This window comes from Vulpes vulpes, chromosome 1 (genome assembly GCF_048418805.1).
Source record: "Vulpes vulpes isolate BD-2025 chromosome 1, VulVul3, whole genome shotgun sequence".
In the NCBI taxonomy this organism is placed as follows: domain Eukaryota; kingdom Metazoa; phylum Chordata; class Mammalia; order Carnivora; family Canidae; genus Vulpes; species Vulpes vulpes.
Window position 1 is genome coordinate 59210218 of NC_132780.1, and position 25716 is coordinate 59235933.

The 25716-nt window shown below is 33.8% G+C and overlaps 1 protein-coding gene across 10 annotated transcripts in view; it reads left to right on the plus strand.

The window, feature by feature from the left end:
• The window catches only part of TRDN (triadin), a 363753-nt gene that overhangs the window by 231186 nt on the left and 106851 nt on the right, over positions 1 to 25716 (plus strand). For all 10 annotated transcript variants that reach the window (XR_012002811.1, XM_072765072.1, XM_072765079.1 and 7 more), the window contains exons 20-21: positions 7282 to 7329; positions 16932 to 16979. Coding sequence is in view for 9 of the 10 variants with exons in the window: in XM_072765072.1 (XP_072621173.1) it covers positions 7282 to 7329; positions 16932 to 16979 (96 nt within the window). In the remaining variant the exon portion in view is untranslated. The remainder of the gene's footprint in view (positions 1 to 7281; positions 7330 to 16931; positions 16980 to 25716) is intronic.

The window sequence follows — 25716 nt, forward strand, 5'->3', positions numbered from 1 at the left end:
CATCAAGAAAATATATAAAACAAAACTGATAATTTTGCAGCACTGGTAGAGAATTTAAGATTGAAGATTATGCTAAAAATGAACACTTTCTTCCTAGAAAAATATGACATATAGATAAAAATGTTGATTTGCAGTAAAACAACCCTGTAAGTTCTGCTGTCTATGAAACACACCATCCAATCAAGTTTTGAAGAGATCAGCATCTTTTGCAGAAAATTAGCAAATTTAGTTGCTAAATCATCTTAGGCCCATTATAAAAGTTTCAAAAGAATTAATACTCAACTCTTCACAGGGTTGAGAGATTTAGACTTAACAGAAGCATTATCCCTCAATAAAAAAATTTAGAGATAATTCATAAATTGTTTAAATTCTCTATTAACAACATGAACATCTATTTCTTCAAGTAAAAGTTGCCTTTTAGTCTTGAAACTATACAACAGAAGAATTTTTTCACATCTGCTATGTACAGTGGGCCTTTTGTAAAGTTATTGCCAATGTAAAGGTTGCATATCATTAAAAATACTCTTGAAAATTCCTAAAATCACCATATATGAGCACATAGTTTTGTGTATATAACCTAAACATTTGGGATATGATTTTACAGATCTTAAACTACGAGAACAAATGAGAGTGAGATGTATAGCTAAATTAAGGTAAATTAAGTATTTATATGATGCAATTGCAAGGTAATTTGGCATTAGCACTTCATTCAAGGAAATAACTAGAATGTCAATTAGGTTGGAACCATTTCTTCTGGGTTCTGAGGAAATCAAAATTACTGTAGGAAAAATACTGGAGGACACAGACAAACCCAGGAGCTGTATCAGTTCAGGGTGTCAGTTGTCATGGTACCATGAGCTTCAGGGAAAGGGAAATCTTTCAGGTTCAATGATGTAGTGCTGTGGAGCAGCACTTAATACCTCCACATACAGAGTTACATGTTAGTAATTCTGTGAATGGACGAAGACTGGCTGGGACCAAGCAGACATGCCAAACCTAGATTTACAATTTCTGCAAGTTAACACAAATCCATCTATCATAGGACATACAAAAATGTCTCAACACACCGAATTCCCTTCTCTGCAGCCCACTGTCCCTGCTTTCCCACACACTGGATAGCAACACAGAAGCTGACACTATGACATTTCCATTTCCAAGCAGGAAGAGGATGAAACAAGCAGATTTTGTAAGCCCTAGGTCATTTCAGATCTTTATCATTCTCCTTGGTGAATCTTCAGGAAGGAATGCAGTAGTCAAGGATTAGCAAATGTGTTTGACTACATCGTATCCTTTTTCCCCCAAGGACAATTCAGTGACCAGTGTGCCTCAAGACCTTGAGAAACACTGCTATTCATTACTTCCTTCTTTATATCAAGGACCACAGGGCTCTGATCATGTATTCCATGTGCATATTCTCTCAGTCTCTGGTCAGTTTGAATTTTGAGCAAAAAAGTCTCCAAAGACCAGATCAGGACCAAAGGCTAGCCATTTTAAATTGTGGGTTTAAATTTACATGAAATGGCAATAATCAAGCATTTTTCTTCCCTGGGATATTAGTACCGCATTAGATTTGTGATATGCTCGGCCACCAAGCCTATGTCTATCATTTAACTACATTTCAGTACCTAAACATGTGAGTCTATTAGTTAATCTACTAATGCATGTCAAGATTCTTCAGGAGAAGCAGTATAGAGAATTTTAAAATAAAGTCCCTTTGGGGCACCTGGCTGGTTCAGTCAGTGGAGCATGTGACTCTTGATCTTGAGTTGGTGAGTTTGAACCCCATATTGGATGCAGAGATTACTTTTTATAAAAAGGGGATAAAAAGTCCTTTGAATTTCATTAGTTATATGATATTAGAAGAGTACTTGGGGACAATTTATATTAGTCAAAAAGGTGGCATGGCTTTTGGGATTCAGTTACATATTCTGTCATGGAAGTTCCTGGGGGAAATATCTATGGGCCTGAACAATAAGTCTGATGTTAATAAAGTGTGTCTAGAACACGATTTTAGGAGCACTTGAGTGGTTCAGTGGTTGAGCTTCTGCCTTTGGCTCAGGTCATGATCTTGGGGTCCTGGGATTGAGTCCTACATCAGGCTCCCCACAGGCAGCTTGCTTATCCCTCTTATGTGTCTCTGCCTCTCTCTGTGTTTCTCTTGCATAAATAGATAAAATCCTTAAAAAAAATAGAACACAGATTGCATCACATGTATGACCATGAATCTCAGTTGGTTAAAACAATCTTCATATTCATATTCATATTCATATCATTTCAGAATAATTATTACTAGCACTTCCTTTCACTTGTTCAGTTTGGGTAGTAAATTATAAGATCACGCCCCAAATCACAGATAATTCTGACTAAATGAATTCAAAATATTATTGATATAATTCTAATAAAAGACAAACTACACACTTGGAAAAGATATCTGTAGCACATGTAAGTAGCAAGAGATGAGTAGCAAAAAATAAATAAAAATGAAAGACAAGATGACTTGATAGACAGTGGGTAGAAAAAGTGGATAAAAAGATTTAAGTAAGCATTAAAAACAACTCCACAAATCATTTATAAACATATCAAAAATATTCAGTCTCTTAGTATATTGGAATTTTAATTAAAGCTCTACAATAAGATACTGTTGTACACATGCCAGATTGACCAAAAAAGAGGAAAATGATTATTCTGGTAATGGTAATGACATGAAGCAATAGAAACTCTCACATATACTGTTGGTATGAATGTAAAATTTGGGGAAACATTCTGGCATTTATCTGGAAAAATTAAACATGAGCAAATGCTATGACCCAGTAATTTCACTTTTAAGAAAATTCTTGCACATGTGTACCAGGAGACATACGTGGAAATGTTCATAGCAGGATTATGTATAACGGCACAAAATCAGATGTAACCTAATGTTTATTGGCAGGAGAATAGATGTGTAGGCATTAGAATATATATATATATATATATATATATATATACACACACACACACACACACACACACACACACACACACATAGTGGAATACTATACAACAGTTAAAAATGATAACTACAGCTCCTCATGTCAACATGGCTTCTGTAAAAGGTTAAACTGAATTTATTTAAGCAAACGATGATTTGAATCAAGCAGTGCCAAAAACGAAAAATAGTTAGGGGTACTCTGTAGTCAAGGGCTAGGGCAGAGGTTTAAGAAGATACAGAACCAAAGCAAAGCAATTATTTAATTGACTAGAATTTAAATGTTCATTTCATTGAGAAAACTTATTTGGCCGTCTTGATAGTTGTTCTTAAGTTTTAGTTTTCTCAGAAAAATCTAGATAATTCTGACTTCAGTTTATTTACATAAGCTAGCAAAGTCACTAGACTACCCCGGCCTAAGAGCCTCTTTCACTATTTTAACACTGCATCTCAACATGATGTTTTGAAAGAAGCAAATCACAATAGTTAAATAATATAAATCAATTTTATAGCTATCTCACTAAAGAATATAATATGGTCTATATAAAAATTATCTTCATTTAAAAATAAGTATATATAATAAAAAAACTGTACTGAAAAATAAGGAAATGATTCATACAAAATTTAGGACAATGATGATTCTGAGATGAAAGGAATGGCATGAGGTAGTGGAATGAGTTAAGAGATTTCAACAGTTTTGACAATATTTTATTTCTTAAGCATTTTTTTCCTTACCATTTGTTAAAATGTGTGCATATGCTATGTGTCTTTCTGCCTCTCATTTCTATAATATTTATCATAATTAATTAGGCTTTAAAAACCCAGAGAATGAGAAGATAGAAGTGGTGACATTGTGTTGCAGCTCCCTCTGGCCATGATGGACCACAGAGAGATAAGCAGCTGGGGTAGGGGGCAGATATAAGTGAAGGATGTGGTTGTCTGTGGTTAGAGTGACATATTATGTGTCTGCAAGTATCACTGAAGTGGAAAACTGATGAGGTAGCAGACAACAGTAATATTTGCAAGAAAAAAATGCCTTGACTTGGCAGAAGGAGATGGGATGCAGGCTGGACTGGTATTAAATAGAGGCAGGGACTGAGCATCCTGTGGGATGCGCAGGAAAACAAATGGCACAGGCGTGTGCTGGTGAGGTAGGGAAAATATGAGGTAGTGTAGTCTGCTTTTACTTTGTCTATGAATTTGTCCTAGCAGCTTGCCTCTGCACTGCAGGATACTGGTAGCTTGAGGAGGGGAGGAGATGCACGGGCTTGTTGTCTAGAATGAGAAAACAAACTCCCTACATCTGTGCTAGTATTGCTGGTCAGGGCTGAACACTCTCTTAAATATTGAACTGAGACCTTTCAAGTGAGATCTGCAGCAGGGTGAGTTTGGTTGGCTGTTTGGGTGGCAGGCATAAGGTATTTTTGGTGTTTGGGGCGAATAATGGGTTGAGTTGTGTCTGCCCCCACCAAAGGATATGTTAAGAGTCTTAAGTCAGTACCATTGAAATGTGACCTTATTTCAAAATCAAGTTAGGAAGAGGTCATACTGGATTAGAATGGGCCCTGAATCCAGTGACAGGTACCTTTATAAGGAGAGGGAGATTTGGAGACACGCAGAGACACACAAATGAAAGATAACTATGAGAACATAAAAGGAGGGACTGGGGTGATGCAGCTATAAACCAGTAAATGCCAAAGGTCACCAGGAACCACCAGGAGCTAGGAAGAGACAAGGAAAAATTCTTTCCAGGAGAATTCAGAAATGACTTCAGAGGATGGCCCAACAATACCTTCATTTTGGACTTCTTGCCTCTCGAATGGTGAAAGAATAAATTTCTGATGTCTTTAGCCACCCAACAGTTGAAAAGCAGCCTGGGAGACCACTGCAGCTAATGATTAAAAAAGCAAACACTAAGTGAGTGATGTCACCATGGCTCATTTAAATATAAGCTTGGTAAGTGAGAAAAAATATATACAAATATAAGCTTGGTAAGAATTAAAGTGAGGATATGAAGAAGATCTGGAGAGTGAGAAAGGGGTAAGATCAAAAGAATGAAAGTATTGATGGAGTCAGATTCTATTTGGAAAAGGTTCTTGAGTCAGTGAAATATGAGGGAAGAATGGTGCAGTGGTGCCAGAGAATAGGATTTGGGGGATCAAAGTTTTGGCAGCAAAAGAAAAGTCCAAGAGTATGTTGGTTGGTGGGTGGTAGCAATCAGAGAATTGGAGTCCAGTTTTTAGAAGTGAGGAGGCTAAGGAAATGAGAGATCAAGAGGGCATATGAACTTTGTGTGTAAGTGACTCCCAATCCTGGTTAAATGTCTTGGGAAACTTCCAGTATATGTATAGTCCAGCCTTATCCCAGACATAGAATCTCAAAGCTTTCCAAGCTCTATAGCCCATCTTAGGCCTACTACATCTGAAAGTCATGGACTCGTAATAGCCCCCTCGCTTATTCTAATGGGAAACTGTGATGGAGAGTTGTTTTGAATCAAGTCTCACAGCAGTAATGGAGAAGATGACAACTATGCACAAAAATACTCAATGAGAAATGGGGCAAGGGTATAAGGCTGGTTAAAGACAATGAAGAAGAGGGATAGGTCCAGGTGCAGCCTAATAGTGTATATTTCAAAGGAACTGGAATTTAGAGGAAGCAAGGTGATCACAACCTTTGAGAAGTAATGAGACAAAGAGGATATATACATCACTTCTGGAAGCTTTGGTCCATAGGGGATGGGAAAAGCAACATTCTCCATTTTAGAAAACTGCTTGCAGGGACGCAGTGTCCTTAGGGGGCAAGGGTGTGGTTAAAAGAAGAAAGCAATGCACATGTTCTGAATAGAGGCTGAGGGTACAGGCGTGTGTACTGTGGTGGAGTTGACTTGGAAAGGACTTTGGAAAGAGTCTGTTTTTAAAAGAAATGTAAACTCTGTTTTCCCCCGGAAGCCTAGACTCATGGTAGTAACTGAGGTAAAGGGAGGGAGATCCCTGAAGAATTAGTCTTGACTGTGTCTTAGGAGGACGTTTGGTTATCAGTGTCAAACTATGGTCCAGACCAGCAGCATAAGCATCACCTGGGAATTGATTAGAAATGTGAATTCTCAGGACATGCCCCAAACTCACTGACTTAAACCCTCTGGGCTCAGCATCTGTGTTTTAACAGCCCATGGGTGACTCTGATGCATGCTGAGAACCACTGGTGTGAAGTCTTTACCTGGAAGGTATATAACAGCCAGGAGTCTGGATAGTCCTGAACTCAGGGTCTTAAGGCAGCCTGGATACTCATATGACTTCTTGCCTAGACTCAACTTGGAAAGCTTGTGGCATCTAACACTCTGGAATTAAAACCTGAACATAATGTGAAGGCCTTCTTTGACATCTGATCCTTTTCACCATTCAAGGTCTATGGCATAGGGAGGGCAAGAGGGCATGAAGAGTCCTATTGTTTGGTTGTTCCCAGAGGCTGCACTGCTGAATGTATATGAGTGAGGGGGATATATTCAGATACTAATAAGAATAAAAATAAACTTAGGTGACTAAGGAGAATAACATAAAATAACATAAAAAAGTCAAAAAGTTATTAAAATAAGTAAATCAAGATTTATAAATATTTAAAAAAAGATTTATAAATATTGACAAGTTCATTAGTATTTTTCTTTATTTTCTTCTGAACTAGAGAAAACTTTAATTAACACTGATTTGAGGTCCAAAATTTTGTACTAGGACCAGCATTTCAAATTATGTCTTGAAAGCAGCTCTCTTATATTCCACACTAGATATTCAGAGAAACTGCAAGAAGACACTTGGGCCTTTTGTTTTCCACCACCTCCCTCTCTCTGTCTCTCTAAGAAATATTAAAATGGAATTTTATATAATATTAGGGTGAATCTTTTATAATATAAAGCTAATTGATTGAGGTCAAATACTGCTTGCCATCCCCATAATTAAGGCTAAATGAAGAAGTCTCTTGAAGTCCTCTTCCCTACAACTCATGCATCATTTTAGATTTAAGCATAAGCCAATTAGTATTCCAGTGTATTTTGTGAAATAAGCCACCTTGTTTTATGGCCACTACTTACATAAGCACTAAGATTTAATGCCATGGAGTTGTATCTTGGAGAGATAAGAGAGTTCATTACCTAAAAAAATATGTAAGTACTTGATAGAGTGGTTTTTCTCTGCTGCTTGCTTTGCTCTCAGGTGCCGTGTTTTATCTTTTGGGCACTTTTAGTCTTGTCTGATTTACAATATCATAATATATTGACCTGGCATTTCTGATATCCATTTCTCATTCCTTAATATCTGAATTTGCAGAAACTGAACGAGCCAAAGAAGAGACTAGTGCTGCCTCAACTAAAAAAGGTAAATGCAGAGTAAAGAAAAAGATGCTATGGCTATAGCTTATTTCTGCTAAGGTTTCTAACTTAATGTCTTGTTCAATGCCTATAGAAGAGCTCTATTTATTGATTATACCATTTCATTGATACAGAAACAGACCCACTTTGCACAAGATTTATGGTATCCGTGCTAACAAGGTTTTGTCTTCAGTGTTCTAGTTCCAAAGGTTTCATTCCTTTAGGGTGATAAACTAAAACCAGTAATTATAGTACAGTTGCAAGTTAGTTTTTTAAAAATGGAAAAATGCTGCTATTTAAGCTTAACAGGATCCCAATCATCTGAAGAGCATTCAAATTCAATATACTCCCTTAGGAAGACAGGGCTTGAACAAATGAAACTTGGAGTAGGAGATCTTGCATGAACAATGCTCACTTTGTGCTTGCATAATATTAGATTAGAAAACGTGCTTCTTGAAATGCTCACTTGGGGACATTTTGCTTTAAGAAATATTAGAAAGTTTGGAATTTAATTTTTCAGTTATTTCTCTTAACCATGTTGAATGAGAGGCAACTGCTTACATGAATATTGACTCCCTTTAGGAGACATTAAAAATAATATTTTTGAGAACATTACTATACATTAAAATTAATCATCATGATTAGAAGTTTTACATATTCCCAATTCAAAATACACTGTATTGGGACTCCTGGGTGGTTCAGTGGTTGAGCGTTGGCCTTTGGCTCAGGGTGTGAGTCTGAAGTTCCAGGATCAAGTCCTACATCAGGCTCCCTCCCTGCATAGAGCCTGCCTCTCCCTCTGCCTATGTCTCTGCCTCTCTCTGTGTCTCTCATGAATAAAGAAATCAATTCTTTAAAAAATAAAAAAAACATGAAAAATAAAATAAAATATGTGATTCTGTTTTGCAGATAGAAATGAAATCAGTAATATATCCAATGTTGTTAGAAGCATCTCAAGAGACCATTTAACAATCTCACATACATGCACACACACATACCTACACAGATACCTTTTCACACATACCCCACTAAAACAGCATACCATTTTTCTCCTAAAACACTCTCTTATTGCATGTACTTTATAGGGAGAATACATATCAGAACTCTAGGGAGATATAAATTGTACATAGCATACATCCACATTCTCAATGCCAAGCAATTTATATACATATATATGAATATGAATGTATACATGGATATAAATTAGCACAATATAGATTTATGTATTAGTTGATAAATTATAATATAAACTAAGATATTCCATTAACACATAAATTAATGCATAAGGTAGTATACATATATATACCTAAGATAAGACAAAAATTAAATTAGATAAAGAATATTTAAAGAAAAAAATATAAATTTTTTTGTAAGGTAATTATTAGAAGCTAGAGTTATTAAAATTAAATCCTAACTATATCTTTTCTAATAACCTAATATTTGTGGTGCCATTTTTCATAAGTGATTACAGTACATGTTGTATTGATATCTTCTGCTAGATATCAATGTGTCCTAAGTGGTAGAGTCATAAATTCATCAAAGTCCACATTAATGTACACATTCTTTCATGGTGTCTTATTTTCAAATCAATTTTCCTTGTTGGCGTTAAGTGGAATGTGAGCTAATGCCTTCATACCATGAAATGGCTAAAGGTGTAAATATAAATTCAGAGAAAGTCATTTAACTAGGCTCAGTTAAGTGAATATGAGGCCAGGAAATTGATATGTGTTAAAAGCAAGAACAAAAGTGAGGCAAAGTTGTGTTTCGAAATTAGTAGCCATTCATCAGGCCAGTGGGGTGTCCAAATAGCAGTTATTTGGGTTTCATATGGAATTAGATTTCAGATACTGAAACTTAGGGAATTCTTGATTATGAAAGACAATCTGGAGACAGAGTTAAGTAAGAAGGAAAGATTTAAATACTAGTAACTGAGCCCTGCACAGACTCTGAATCACTTGGAGCCTGGATATTTAGGGTAGAAATACAAGCACACATAGTTTGGAGTCCAATCAGATCAAATGGAAGTGAGCAAAGATGCTGAATTGAGATTGAACTATCACTTAGTGAACTCATTGGGATCTTCAGCCAAGAATGGCCCCTGAGTTTAGAGTAAAGCCAACATTTTGGTTGGGGTTAAGTAGACCTGACTGGTAGATTTACAGTAGAATGAAAGAGAACTAAACTTTTAATGAAAATAAACTGCTGGCTCCAACTACTCTGCTTCTAGTTAGTCTTAGATATCACACTTCAATTCTTAACTTAAATATGATTCTGCAGGGATGCCTGGGTGACTCAGCAGTTGAGCATCTGCCTTTGGCTCAGGGCGTGATCCTGGGGTCCTGGGATCCCCGCAGGGAGCCTGATTCTCCCTCTGCCAATGTCTCTGCCTCTTTCTGTGTCTCTCATGAGTAAATAAAGAAAATCTTATAAATAAATAAATAATAACTGATTGACTGACTCTGCACATTAAATCTGCCTGCAACTACAGTATGAACAGAAACAAGTGTTCTTTCCAAAGCTGTCATAAATATTTTGAAATTCAGGTACCGCCTTACCACTTTAACATGTTACAAACAAACAAACAAACAAACAAAAAAAAAAGACTTCTCTCATTTGTCAAGTAGTTTTCCTGTCCTCTACCCTCTCACTGACAACCGATCATACATGAAAATACATGTGGTTTCACATTGCATTTAGTAGCCAGACTCTAATCTCCACAATACTTAGCATATTTTGCAAGATTCAACTTCTAGTCTTTCAAAACTAAGTAGAATAAGAAAGTTATTTAAGAATTATTTTTGGTTTCAAAACATTGTAAATTGTTCTTCTACATTGAGGTTTGAACTAGGAATTATATAGCAACGTTAAGTGGAAATTACTGATTTTGTGCTTGCTTTAAAATTTTCACAGTTAAAAGAACTTAATATTTTAAATTAATTTCAGTGTGCTAACTTATATATCTAGTATGAATTGTTTGATCTTAAGCCTACTATTAAGTCATATTTTCAGGGGATATATAGTATTTAATTTTCAATATATCATCCTACTAATTTAAGTTTGTTTTTGCAGCATTCAAATCATGTCCACTTTCATTTAACATCTATTTATGGTTCACATACTAGAAACATAATTAAGGGAAAATGTAAATGTTAATATTGTTTTTGAGCAATTAAAAATACCAAAAAATAGGAATCTAAGTTGTTTGGGCCTTAATTTTTGGTATCACCTAAAAGTTTTCTATGTAATTATAGTACATGGTTCAAAGCCAAGAGGGTGAAGAGATAAATACAGATAAATTTCCATAGGAGTTTAAAATTTTTTCTTACCTGGGGAAAAGTAAAGTCACATTACTATATAAGGTGACTTTGCAGCTAAGTCTTAAATAACAGAATTTTGTTATGTAATCATTAGTTGGAAGGGTATCTTGAGAACAAGGCAAAGTGGTGGGAAATGGTAGGATGTATATGAGGAACAGCAAGGGTCTCAGGAACATGGTATGAATTAATACAACCAGGGCTAATAATGTTGTAAAATGCCCTGATTTAAGAATTGGACACTACTCCATGGGCATTAGGGAATTAATGAAAATTTTAAGTATAGGAATAACACTCATTTACTTTAGGAAGAGACAGTGTAGTTATGATGTAATAATGTAGATGACATGTAGTAGGACCTGGCATTAATTATGAGGTTGCAAAAGAGGAATATTAATAGAATTTGACAACTTACCAGCTTTGGGAGGGAAAAAAAGAAATGACTTAATGACAATAGTAAGTTTTCAGACTGGGTGCTACAATAATATTGTTGATATTATTATAAAAATTAAGAAGGAAGATGAGAAGTAGTTTAGGGAGGGAAGAAAATATTTATTTTAGATATATTTAAATTAAAGTGCTAGTAGCATATGCAAGTGACATCACATAGGTGGCTCTAAATGTAAAACTAGAGCTCCAGACAATGGCAAGACTGCAGATATATAGGTGGGTTAATGGTGGAAATAGTAAAAGTCTGTGAGCTTGTCATGAAGAGATGGCCTAAAGAACAGAGCTGGAGTGGAATGCTAGGGAACATGTACATTTGGAGGAAAGAGGGCAAGGAAAGTCAAAGAAAAAAAAAAAGGAAAAAGTGAATAGAAAGATTAAAAGAAAAATAGATGTAATTATTTATAATGTGATAGTAACCATAGAAAAGAAACCATTCCAGTGACAAGGTAGAGGTCATCACGTCATTTGGCAAGTGGATAATTATTCATGATTTTTAAAAGAGAATTCTCAGGGTGGCTCAGGTCATGATCCTAGGATCCTGGGATCAAGTCCCACATTAGGCTCCCTGCTCAATGGGGAGCCTACTTCTCCCTCTCTGCTGCTCCCCTTGCTTGTTCTCTCTCTCTCTCTCTTCTCTCTCTGTCAAAGAAATCAATAAAAAAATATTTTTAAAAAATCAAAAAATAAAAGAATTTTCAGGGAATAGCACACTTGAAAGCCTTTATGCCAAATTGATTGAAGGAAGAGGAAGTGAAAGATAACAGGCAATTAAGATGAAGAAAATGGCTCAAAATAAAAGGAGTAAAAGGTTAGTAGCTCGATTTTGTTGTTTAATCTAAAGCCATCTCCCTTTTGATCTCACAGGTAAAGTGTTTATCCTTCTTTTCAAGACCAACTTCTCCAGTTGTATCCTTCTTAACCAAGCATCCATGCTTTTTTGTAGTATCATCCTCTTTCTTGTTATCGATTTTGTTCCTCATTTTGGAAATATTCTCAACTTCAAAACTCCTTTTTCTTGATTATTATTTCTCTCTCTACCATTTTCTCCCCACATTTTATCAGTTTTCTGGATACTGACGCACTAGTACTGCTTCTCATCTCCCCCAAGGATGAGCCTTCTGTCTCTACTGTGCTATTGATGCTCTGGATAATGCTGATGATGTTATCAGTGCTAAACCAAAGGAACCATTTCAGTACTCATATTACTAGGTTTCTCAGTTGTTTTTTACCACTTTGTCTCTTTTCTAAGCTTCTCTTTTGTTGGCCTATCATGATGACATAGTCTCCTGGTTCTGCCCAATATCACTTGACCTTTTATTTCTGGCTTGTGTTTGTGTTTTGTTTTTTTTTTTTTTACTGACTCTTAAATTATTGATGTTCCCAGATTCCATTATTAATACTCTAAACTTTTCATTTTATATTGTCTCTTTGTGAAATACATCAACTTGAAAGCAGGAGGATGGTCTTATGAATACATTGATTACTTAGCATCATCTAAGAATTGGTGAGAAGCCTCTCTTTCGTGTCTCTCCACCATAATACATATCCAAGGACCCTTATATCCAAGATGTAAGACTGTTTCTTCTACGATTAATGATTTATCCCGTTGTTTTAGTCATTGACATCCCCAGGCTGTACCTTTAAAATCTGAGTAACCCTTGGGCAGATATCATTACATTCTTATTTTCTTGGAAATAATAGTGTATCATACTAAGGCTGTAGGTCTACATCCCAGAAATAATGTATAAATATCATGTGGGGGACATTTCAAACTGTAAATACTTTCCTAACACTCTTCATTTCTTTACCAGGATTCTAACATACCCCCATCTCCAAGTAAGCCTCATGGCTTAAGTAAAAGCCTACTGCTAATGGGAACACATCAGGGCCTTCAAGAGTGATGAGGGTCAAGAAAAGAGATTACATTGTATTGGAGAATTAAGTCCCTAAAGAAAATTGAGGAGAAGAATAATGAATTAAAAGCCTGAAACTACAGAAATCAACTTCTCTTTCACAGTTTAGCTCAAGACTATCTCTAATCCAAGCATTACTTTCAAAGAGTGTTAGTTACTTTGTTTCCTTTATATTAGTCGGAATCTCTGAAGAAGTGCAATATAAATTTACTTTCCCTTTCTAAAGTAAACCCTTCCAAATGTAGAGAAAAGAGAATTTCTCTAAGCACCAAAGGAGATTTCAAGTACTCTGTAGCATAGAAAGAGAAATTGACTGAGGTCTTCTTTTGTCCAGGTAGTTAGAAAATCCACTTAATTACATGAGCTATTTATTTCTAAACTTTACTCCCTATAGAATTAGGCTTGATGAATTTTACATCAGAAGTAGAAATGAAAGGATCTATCATTTCATGCAAAATGTGTTCTTTTCTGTAATAATCAGTATTTTCAGTGACCTTTTCTGAGTAACAGCAACAAAAAACAGTGCTTTAGGGGATTATCCTTCTCTATTTAATATGAATGCAGAACCCATCGTTGAAAAGAAAACTTGGTCTTTGTGTGTAAGTCACATTCAAATTATTTATTGTGAGGTATTTACCTTTCAGAAGATCAAGATAAAATAAACTGAAAAGTACATATTTGCTATACCATATGTATAATGAGTCGTCTGGTTGAAATAATTATGAATAAGACTTTATACCCATGAGTTTTATTATAATTACAAATTATCAGTGTTTTCATTTCCATTAATGTACCACACATCTTACTTGCTCCTTTATGTAAAGTATGTGTAGTAAAGTTTGACTCTAGTTTGGAATTCAAGTCCTTCTGTAATTGGCCTCATTCTATTTTAAATTATTCCATATCTCCTCTATGAGAATACTCTCCTTCAGCTAAACTTGTTCACTTTTCTCTAGGCATACTTAAGGCTTTCTTGTTCCTTTGTCTTTCTTCACATCTTATTGACTACACCTAAAGTTAATCCATTTCTGGAAAAATCACTAACACCAAAGCTTACTCATTTTCCTTCTTAACTAATATTGACACATATTATTTGTCAACTAATACACTTAATTACTAAGCAAAAATATATTAATCATATACTATGTTAGAAACAATGTCAGATACTGAGATACTGTAATAAATGTAAGCAATACATGTTTAAATATCCCATGTAGCAAAGAAAAAAATGACAGTAAAATTTAGAAATATGTTGATCTATATATGATGAAAACATTACATTGAATCTTGGGGTGCAACTAAACAATGCTTGCATAAAGTTTATGCTCTTTAAAATTATTCATTAGAGGGGATCCCTGAGTGGCCCAGTGGTTTAGCGCCTCCTTCGGCCCAGGGCGTGATCCTGGGGTCCTGGGATCGGGTCCCACCTCGGGCTCCCTACATGGAACCTGCTTCTCCCTCTGCCTGTGTCTCTGCCTCTCTCTCTCTCCCCTCTCCCCATGTCTATCATGAATAAATAAATAAAATCTTTAAAAAAATAAAATTATTCATTAGAGAAGAAGAAAGGCTGAAAATTGAATATCTATAAAGCCAATATTTTTTAACACAGATAATTAAACCCAAAGAAAGTAGAAGGAAGAGAAATAAAAATGTAATAATAAAAGCTAATGAAGTAATAAATTAAATTGTACAATAGGGAAAGAAAAGAAGTCAAAATTAGATTCTCCAGAAAACCTAATAAAATTGATAGGCTCTTATGAAAACTTATTAAGAAAAAAGAGAGAAGTCACAAAACATCAGTATCAGAAAATTAAAGGGAGGCATCATTACAGATCCTACAGACAATTAAAAATAGAAACATTTTCCAATAAATCTGAAAATTTTAATGAAATTCATATTTTGAATCTATAACTATAATAGAAAATTCTAGCCATATGGCTTTACTGGTGAATTCTTTCAAACACTTAAGGAAAAATTAGTACTAATCTTTCCCTCAACCTTCCAGAAATAGAAAAAGAGGAAGCATTCACTTATTTTATGGAGCTAGAATAACCTTGCTGGAAAACCTAATAAGAACTAAACAAGAAAGGAAACATACAAGCTAACTTCTTTTGTGAAGATAGAGGCATAGACCAAACAAAATATTAGCAGATCATGTCTGGTAATATGCATGAAAGATAAAATGTAATAAGGTTGGTTTTATTTGAGGAATGTAATTTGACAAAAAGACATTGTAATCAACCAGAATAATAGAATAAAGGGAAATTACATTCATCATAGTAGATCCGTTTGATATAATTCATCACTAGAGTAGAAAGAAATTTCCTTAATCTGGTAAGATATATAAAAACCATTAGCAGGGATCCCTGGGTGGCGCAGCGGTTTGGCGCCTGCCTTTGGCCCAGGGCGCGATCCTGGAGACCCGGGATCGAATCCCACGTCGGGCTCCCGGTGCATGGAGCCTGCTTCTCCCTCTGCCTGTGTCTCTGCCTCTCTCTCTATCTCTCTGTGACTATCATAAATAAATTTTAAAAAAAAATTAAAAAACCATTAGCAAATATCATACTCAACAGAGAAAAATGGGGAGATTTCCATCTGAGAATTAGAATGACACAAGAATGTCTGTTATTACCACTTCTGTTATGCATTGTACTAGAAATTTTAGCCAGTGCAATAAGGTGAGAGAAAGAAATAATATGTATAAAAATAGAAAAGAAATAAAGCATTAGTTACAGATGAAATTATTAATTACTTGAAACATTCCAAAGGATTTACAGATGAACTATTATAACTAATGAGTAAATTTAGCAAGTTTTCTGTAAAAAAAGTTGTGCTACCCTCTCCTCCTTTCTCTGGTTCATGAAATTGTTTTGTTTTGTTTTTTAATAGATCATGGCCGATTACAATGTAGACAAATTTGATTGCTTTGATGATTTCTTCAGAATATTATTCAATATGTTTTATATCTTGTTTTTGATTAAACTGAAAGCTGAATCTTTGGCTCAACTGGATTCCAGTTGGATGCTTTGACAAGAATACTTCAGAAGGCAATTATATATATATATATATAAATTATATATTATATATTATATATATAAATATATAAACACACATATAGTCTGAATGAATGGTTCTAGGTTTCATCTGTGATTAAATTGGTAACAATCACATTGCTCCATTTCAAAGTTGCATTTTTCCCCTTGCAACTCTGTGGGAAGATACTTGGGTGTGATGGCAATATTCAGTTCCCCATCCATCCTGCTAGTGTCCTCTGAAGATCCTTGCTTGAGTCAGTTATTTCAGTGGAGTATATTGATTTTGTATGAATAATTTTTAGTTTTGATGTATAAAACTAACAGTGAATGCTCCACTGAGAGCAATAAATCTTAGAGAAAGCATAGTTCATATTAAACAGCACCTAAATGGTAATCTTATTCTTTTTTTTTTTTTTTGTTACTTGTTATGTGGGATGACTTTAATATTTAGATAAATCTCAAGCATGACCACACTATTCTTTCAGTTGATTAAGCTAAGTTAAGCATGAATTTAAAAGAATATGTAGTTGACGTTTTCAAGACACTGAATGTAACTCCAGCAATAACCGGAATTGCAAGTCAATTAATCATAATCTACTGTCAAGTAGAATTCTTAGTAGAGCTTGTTTATCAAAACAGAATATAAAAGAAGGTAGAAAAGAGTATGGAAAACTAGTCAGAAGAAGGCAAGGAAATATTTCTTTTTTCTCTAATTCTCTAACATTAGATTTAAAATATGTTTCAGTTGGTTTATAGAGAAATGAGAAATGTTGAAAAGCTTAAAAATAGCTTGTTTAGAAGAAAGAGCTGGCAATGAATGAGTTACAAAATGCTTTTTTGAGCAGAAGCAGCATTTCCACCTGGAACTTTTATTTAAACCTTATCTCTGCTTTGCAGCTGCACCTGGAAAGAAGGAAGAGAAAACAACCAAGACAGTGGAGCAAGGTAAAAAAAAATGAAGGAGGTTGACATTATCTTCTTTAGAAAGACAACAACATGAGGAGGAAAGCACTGGATTCAGACAGGAGGAAGACAATAACTGTTAAATCTATTGCTCTCTATCACTGTCCTTGCATGTTTTTCTGTGCCAGGGAGAATGTGAGGCAGCAATCTTGGTTTTTATTCTTTTGTATAACTAAGCTTTGAGTATAAGTTCAGAACAGGAAAACTCCACAGACTTCTTAATTAAATCAGGGAAAATGCTGAAGATTATTGGGAATGAGGAAATGATCTGAGGCAAATGGTAGACATTTTTGTTTGATTTGTGGTTTTTATCACCACTTGACTGATCAAAATTTAAATAGAGGTGACATAAATCTATTTATGCAAAACCAACTTCTAATGCTTAAAAAATAATATGTAAAACTCAAAGGAGAAAAACACCAAAAGTAAATTGAGATTAAGTTATGACTTCAGCAACTGATTCTCCCAAGAGGTCTGGAATCTCAGTATTAAAAATCAGAATGTTAAAAAAATAAATAAATAAATAAAAAATAAAAATAAATAAAAATAAAAATCAGAATGTTATAAGTAATGCATTTTATTTTATTTTATACAGCTATATCATAAATACATCACTCTAGAGTATGCTTGAGAAAAATGCAAGAGTACAATAAAATTAAAACATTTAAAGTGATGTTGGACTTCCTGTTAGAGCTCAGAGTGCTAATAATTGTAATTATGGTTCCCCCACTCTTTGGCTATTCATCTATTATAATGCTTATTACTTATTGTAATAAAATCAGAACTAGTAATAAATTTGTCAAGAATGAAGTCAAAATAGTTTTCCTTTTAAATTTGGAAGCAATTAAACTCCTAATATCAAAAATCAAGAAAATCCTTTAATTTATCACATTTCAGATAAGTAAATTAAGATTAAGGATTCAATTAAGTTAAATGATTGGTTAAAGATTATTTCTTTGGGCTTTTCAAAATAAAATCAGATTGCAATTACAGTGAAAAACTTTTCAAATTAATTTTGGCTTCTGAGGGCTATGTGAGGTTTTATGATTCAATAGAATGTTTCTATCAACTTTAGATGTGGATATTTCCATCTCGGAAATATAAAGTAGAGGAATAGGAGTACTAAATCCCAATTTTAACTTGTTCACTTAGGCAAGGCTCTGAGCCTAAGTTTCTTCAGAAAAAAAAATAATAAAAAGGTGCTAATTTTATCTGACCTGCCTATTCAACAAGATGTAGAGCTCAAATCAGAAAACATGGGAAAGGATATGAAAAATGATAAATTCCTAGATAATTGCATAGTCCTTACTTAAGCATATTTCCTTATCAAATCACCTTTATTACAGGTGAGATAAACTATCAAATCACTTTGATTTCACTAAGCTTCACAGTTTTTCCCTTCTATATAAAGGTGTGGATGGCTCATCTTTGGCATTTGTAGATTTGCTTTTATAGCCACAACATATTAAGAGAAGATTGACTAGAATGTAAAAAGCCAAATAAGAGATAAGTAAGAGAGAAGTAATTTAAACAGAGCTTGTTTATTTCTTCTTACCTGCATGTTGGCGTCATTTTCATTAATTCTAGAATGTTTACTCAAGTGGGTGGGAGACTAGAAATGGTTCTTAGAGATATGAACTTACTTCTTCAGATAATTTTATAATTCATATTTTTTAAATATCTTTTATCATATACACGCTTAAGCTCTTAGCTTATGTTTAATGAGGTTCTTTGAATGGGTCTTTTTATATTGACTTAGTAAATAATTTCACTTTTAAATATTGTAAAGCAAAGTATTTTTTCAACTATAAATATCATAAGAAATAGAGTATTTGGATAAATTGCATATTTTGAGATGATATATGTATGATTAATAATTGATATGAAAAATATATTTTGTGATAAAAAATCAGACGTTAGTGTGAAAATAATGACATTTTACATATTTCATCAGAGTATTCTAAAATTTATTCATAAGATGAGGTTTTAAATCTATTATGTACCTCTCTTCTTCACGCAGTTTAATTATCTTCAGAAGTATAAATAATCTAAAGCTAGTTTATGATGCATCAAAGTACAATTAAATAGTTTTTAAGGAGTCATTTTCATTCATTTAAATTTGCACTCATGAACTTGTACTAGGGACAGAATATGATTTTCAAAATTCCTACTAGATTTTAAAATGTGCTTGATGACCTATATAAAATAGTGTATATTGAACCTCTGGACTTAATCTGAATTATAATTGTACTTAGGAAACATTGATTAAACTATACACTGTAGGAAATTCATATAGTGAAAGGTGGAATGGATTATATGTTAATGTAATTTAGTAAACTAGGCCTCATATCATGTAGGAAGTAGAAATTTAGTTAATCTAACTTCTGCAAAAGTCCAAAAATGTAACCCTATTTTATCTCTAACTCATGATGAGTCATGTGTTTTTCAGTTATTCTTTTTGTGAAGGTCTTAAATCGGCTGGACTAGAATTTTGAGTATTAAATACTTTATAAATAATTTCTCCACTTTAGAGGTGCACACAGAGTGTGTACACACACACACACACACGCACACCATTAACTATCCCTCCTTGTTTAGAAAGCAAGCAAGAGATACAAATGCTTAACACAATAGGTTTTGCTATCCTATTGCTGAGGTAAGCCAAAGATAAAACATGACAACACTTACTAGGTGCTGTGTTCTTCCACCGGAGGAGTCATCTTTAGATGTTTGTATATGACATCTAGAAAGAGTGCATGATGTTTCATCAAGCTTAATTTATTCATTTATTGATATTTAATTTCTTATAGGTAGTGTACATTTTCCTCCTTGTTACTCACTTTTGAAATTGACCTGCCTCCTAAACCCCATGTACTTCTCTGTTTTTCAATATCGCTTTCTTTCAGAAGAAAACATTTGGTAATATTTCATTGTTAGCCAGATGAGCGAAAGAGTCACTCTAAAGAAGCAACCAGTGGCTTGCTATTTACTTGGGCAGGGAAGGACACCAGTCAAGACAATTAACTTTAAAAGGTCTGAATTGTATATTGGAGCCCCAGCATCTCCCTGTTTTTAATTTTCTTCCTTCAAAGTGACTTAAAATCCAACAGTGAAAAGGTAAAGAAAATAGTTACAAATTAAATCACTTGCAAATTATCTTTTCCTTTTCTTTCAGTTATACCTATGCATGAGTTTGCTTAAGATCTTAACAGTCTGGTCTAGAAACTTGTAACAGGGCTGGCATACAGTATGTGTTCAACAACTATCTGTGGGTTGAATGAAAACAGAGGAGTTAGTGAAGAAAGGACTATTAGATGACCCAGATTTCAATGAACTTTGTCTCTAAATACTGTGCAATTAAGAGAATATTTTAGTTAATCAAAATATGATTTCCAGTAGTAAAGATTGCCATATTTCAGAAACCAAGATATATGTGATTAAATTCTTCAGTTTTAAAGTGGAACTAGTAGAGAAAAAAATAATTAAATATGCATTATTCGTTAATGGTACCATATTGTTAGGATCTTTGTAGATGGTGTTCTTACATAAACAAAATTGCATGTGGTGAACAGTCATCACATGGATAAACATATTGAAAAATTAAATTTCAGTCGTTGCAATTCTAGTGAATTTTTTAAAAAACTTAAAATGGAAGAGAAAGTTAAACAATTACCCAATTAAGCCAATATATGAGTCTAAATATAGAAACATTAGGTCCATCCTTGCTTTTCTTATTTTTACAGCTGTGAAGCAGAATTAGATGATCTCTTACTCCTTCCAAAGGCAAAAATTGTGTATTTCACAAAGTTTTTAAGCAGTGTGTTCCTTGCATCAGGATATAGAGGCTCTTCTTAAATCAGATGTACTAGAATACATCTGAGCACAGTTAGTAATCATTTTATTCAGGATAAAACGAGCATGTGGATCATAAATGTCTCAAATATAGTTCATTTCCTGTAATAAAAAAATTCTATCTTGCCTTAAATTATGAAATGTTTCTAAATTCAGAAGCATGCTAATTTGTGTTCTCCCTGAAGAGTTTTCTGTCTCTCTTTGCCTTTGATTCTATTTTGTAAACAACAGTACCCTACCTGATTGTATTAGTGTTTTAAGTTGTCCTGCCAGCAGGGAAACCCAAATGCTATTTATTACAAGCTTTGTATTTGTCATTGTCCTCCCTCACCTTTTCAGATTCTTCTATTCTTTGTACATGCACGGGCCTATTCAGAATATGTAATGTGTACGTATTATAGATTGATCTCATACTTTCAAGTGAATGTTAATACCTAAGAGTAATGATTTCCCTGAGAGAAACTTATTTATTTAAATAATTAATGTTTATATTTCATGGTATGTCAACATTATTTGAAAAAGAAACAATTTTACATCTCAGATCACTGGAGTAAAATTGGAAGTTTAGTTAATACAAATTGTGTTTAACTATTTGCTTAATATGTGATTATAAAATAACCTATTTGCACATGTGGACTAAGTCATGCTGTTGACCCTCAATAAATGTTAAATGATAACAATACTATTGATTCCTGTGAATTCCAAACTTTCTGACAACGGTTTGTGCTTTGATTGTTTAATATTTATTGAGCGCCCACAACAGGCTAGGCGCTGGGGAGTGGGTGTGAGGAGCATGAAGTGGGCTTCAGAGAGAAGATGGTTTACATGCGGAGCTTATACAAAATGTGGAAATGAGTGTACTCTGCATATTCATGTATTTTATAGATTTTCAAGAGAACTTTTAGCAATTCACTGTCTCACTTGCTCCCATAGCACATCTCACTTCTTACTTTTACTTAATACTTTTAGAATGTTCTCACAATGATTTTATCTTATGTATAGGAAATTCCTTTCTAGTTTCCTTCTCACTATGTTCTTCACCACACCCCTCATCTTTTAATAACCAGACAGATCTAAATCCCACCTACACAGCAGAGCAACACTTAGAAGAAATTTGTATTGTTACATTGATCTGCAGGGTGCCACAATCTGCCATGCAACATTTGGTTCATGTAATTCACATTTATTGATAGGGACGCCATTCAATGCTAATGAGAGTTTTAGCCCAATAAAAGAGCTGTATGTGCCAATGCTGTCAACGAGATCTGGAGGTGATGTCATGAGACCCATTCATGCAGTACCTTGCTCTCGAAAGTTAAAGGTTCTTTGTTATTAAGGACCCATTTTCTCTAATAAGCTAATGTGTGAGTTGATCACTCTTATTTTATGCAGGATATACTAGAATCAAGTACAGGTCACACAGGACATAATTGTGTTGCCCTAAATTTTGCTTCCATGCAAATATCCTCCTTTCTGTTATCATGAAAATGAATAATTCCTCTGTGTATCTGGCCTCTGTGACCAATATTCCCCCTTCCTTTTCTTAGACATCTGGGGCATTTTATGGAGAAGCACACTAAAACTACAAGATTGCCCCAGGAATCTCCCCTTATACTTCATACTGGATCACTACTTTTTTTTTTTTTTGGATCACCACTCTTAACACCAAGTAACCTTATTAACCATAGATCAGAGAAACTGATAGGTAGATGGGTTGAATTACCTGAAAAGACACCATACCCAGGAGCTATGTGTCACTCCTCTGCCTGCATTCTGACCCCTTCACGATCTATCAAAGTTATTTCTTAATGGGAACGTTATGTCTTTTAGGTTCTTAAAAGTAACACACTGTTCACATCAAGTATGTGCTCTTGCTTCACTTATACTTTATTTCTCAAACTTTATCTTGATTCAGAGTCCAAAAATCTCCATGTCAAAATAATACAATGCAGTTATGAACAATTTCTTAAAGCCCAGTCAAATCTAATTGTAAATATAAAGAAAGTTGTCATACCATCTCTGAATTTAAGGGCAATGGACTTCACATTTCTTTTGCCAATACTTAATATAAGTTCATAATTTTAATGAAAGTATGTATTCTTGATATCATCTATGTCTTAACCTTAGGCTGATAGTTTTTTTAAAATATCCTTAAATATGAGGGCAGCTATGCGGCTCAGTTGGTCAAGACTCTAACTCTTGATCTCCTCAGCTCAGGTCTTGATCTCAGGGTAAGGAGCTCAAGTCCTGTGGTGGGCTCCACTTGAAAAAATAAAAATAAAAAAACAAAACAAAAGAAAAAAAAATATCACATCCCTAAATCTGGAACAGACTGTTGCCATTCTCTTCATAGTGAAATTCTCTTACAAATCCTATTTTTTCTCATACAGAATTTCAATCACCATTATCAGGACTTGGCATCTAGAAAGAACTTTTAATTATTTGACAGAAATACTTGAAGATTACAATTTTGCTCACCACTGAGAAAAATCAACTTTGTTCCTTTGACATTCTAACCTTGATTATATAATGGATTGTGGAAATGCATCATTGTGTTTAGCATACAACACACCAAAGAAACGCCTCTTTATGAGCTTAAGAACATTAATTTGCTAATTATGTCTCTCTTTTTTTCTATCAATATTTTCTTCTGCTTCTGCTATTATCCTGAAACCACATATGGATTGGATCTTTTTTCCCTTTGAGATCATTTATAGAAAATTATAAGCTACTATGTTACAAAACAGGGTTGTTTCCTGAGATTTTTTTTCCTTTTATTGACTTTTTCCTTTCATTTATAAATCATTTCTTTCATTTACAAGACTCGTTTCAGAAAAAAAAAATTGGCATACACTACCTGGAATAAAATTGTATGAAAACAAATTGTTATGCTATATCTTATCACAAATTGATGGAGGTTAGCTCATTCTCTAAAAATCAAATGGCAAAAAATCATATGATATCATTAACCCCACATAAAAATGCATTGTTACTTTCTTCTTGTACATAAAATTATACATTTTAGGTCAAATAATTTCAGGAATGAACATGAAAATCTTATCAACAGTCTACATAAAATATACCTGTATCTTATTGACTATTACTGCCCCAATTTTTCATAGAATGGTGATGTAATAGAAACTGATTGAAAAAGCAATTCTTTAAAAAAATTAAAATTCAGATCTTCTTTGGAATTGTAAAATGGCATAATTAAGAAATTTTTTCATTATTATAACTTGCAAAGTTTGGGTTTTATTTCACTTCATTCATATAATAGAATAAAGATACTAGTCAGCTAAGCCATACAAAGCATCCATATTGTCCTTAAAAACCTTGGGAATAAAAATCATTGTGAGCAATTCTTAACTTGGAGTTGTTGGTCTTTGAAAAAAAAAACTGATGAAAGCCAATAGTAATTAAAATATTAACCTACTTGAACAGTAGAGAACTCTCTCTAAATAACACAAAAAGCTTAGTCCACCTTCCCCATAATTTATTCTGTGACATTACACTAGCTACCTGCCTTAACTAGCCTCTTTTACAAGCCAAAATTATTTCACTAAGCAATCTCTAGAGGATCTTCCAATCATAATATTGCCTAATTCTCATTTGTAAAAATTACCTCCAATACCTGAAGGCATTTCCACTTTGTCCCACATTCTGAAGATATACTTATTTTTCTGATTGTAAGTACAATTCATACAAAAGTATATACAGGAAAATCAGATTCAGATTCTAAAATTAAAATGTTTTAAAATGTTGTTATATAAAACTATTAAATAGAATTGTATTATTTGAAGTATTTAATTTGTTTACATTTCAAAATAACTGACACTTAAGAATCAAAAAGTTCATCTCTAGAGCAAAGCATACTATTGAATATTTAATTAAATGACATGAATTTCCATAAATATGATTTAATCATAAGTATCAGTAACAATGGCACACAAGATGTAGAAATTATACCCTTGACACATATGCGCAAAAGAAACTATAAAAGATGAAACAGATTTTGTCTTTGGAGACAGGAGAATGTGGATAACACAACTCTGGGTAGTTTCAGTTTGAGACTATATCCAAACAAAATGACAGCAACTTTGTATGTATTGTTAGTCAGTTAGTATGTATAATATTCTTTTATGAACAAAAACTTTTTAATAACATTGACGTAGTACCAGAAAGATTATTTAGATTTAGCATCTTCAAAGACTCATCATTCCTGGAAGGATATAAATTTAGATTCTGTAGTAGATCTCTATATGTCCCTTTACCACCAATTCTCAGTATGACTTTCAAGTTTTTGCTTCCTACTTCTTCCCTACTTTGTATATCCAGCAATCCAGCCACATGAACTTCACATTCCATGGTTTGCTTATATTGTTCCTTACATTGGAGATGGCTTCAGAATTCTTTTTTGATGGCAAGCCTTTTAACCAGTTTCTGAATCCACACTACAAATGCCAGTGCTTCTGTGAAATCTTTTCTCATTCCATCAGCTAGAGTTTGTCAGTCCATATGCTACGGACTTGGATCCCTGTGTATGTGTCTCTATCATACATGTAGATGCTTTCTGGCATTAACTGAACTCAATACAACCATTTGTGTTTTTCCAGCTCCCAGCACAAAGGAGAAAGTGAATAAAGGTTTACTGAATAGATTAGGTTTATCTTTTAAAATACAAAAATGAATACTCCTTTTAAAATATTGTTTCCAATGGAAGGAACATAAATAGATGAGGGTCCTTGTTTTGCTGTGGGATCACTTTGTCACACCAATAAGCACCATAGGAAGTAGAGTTTCTAGTTTTTTGAAATTACATTAGTTCTTGTTTTACCTCAACCAAATCGTTTTTGAGAGTCTTGGACTT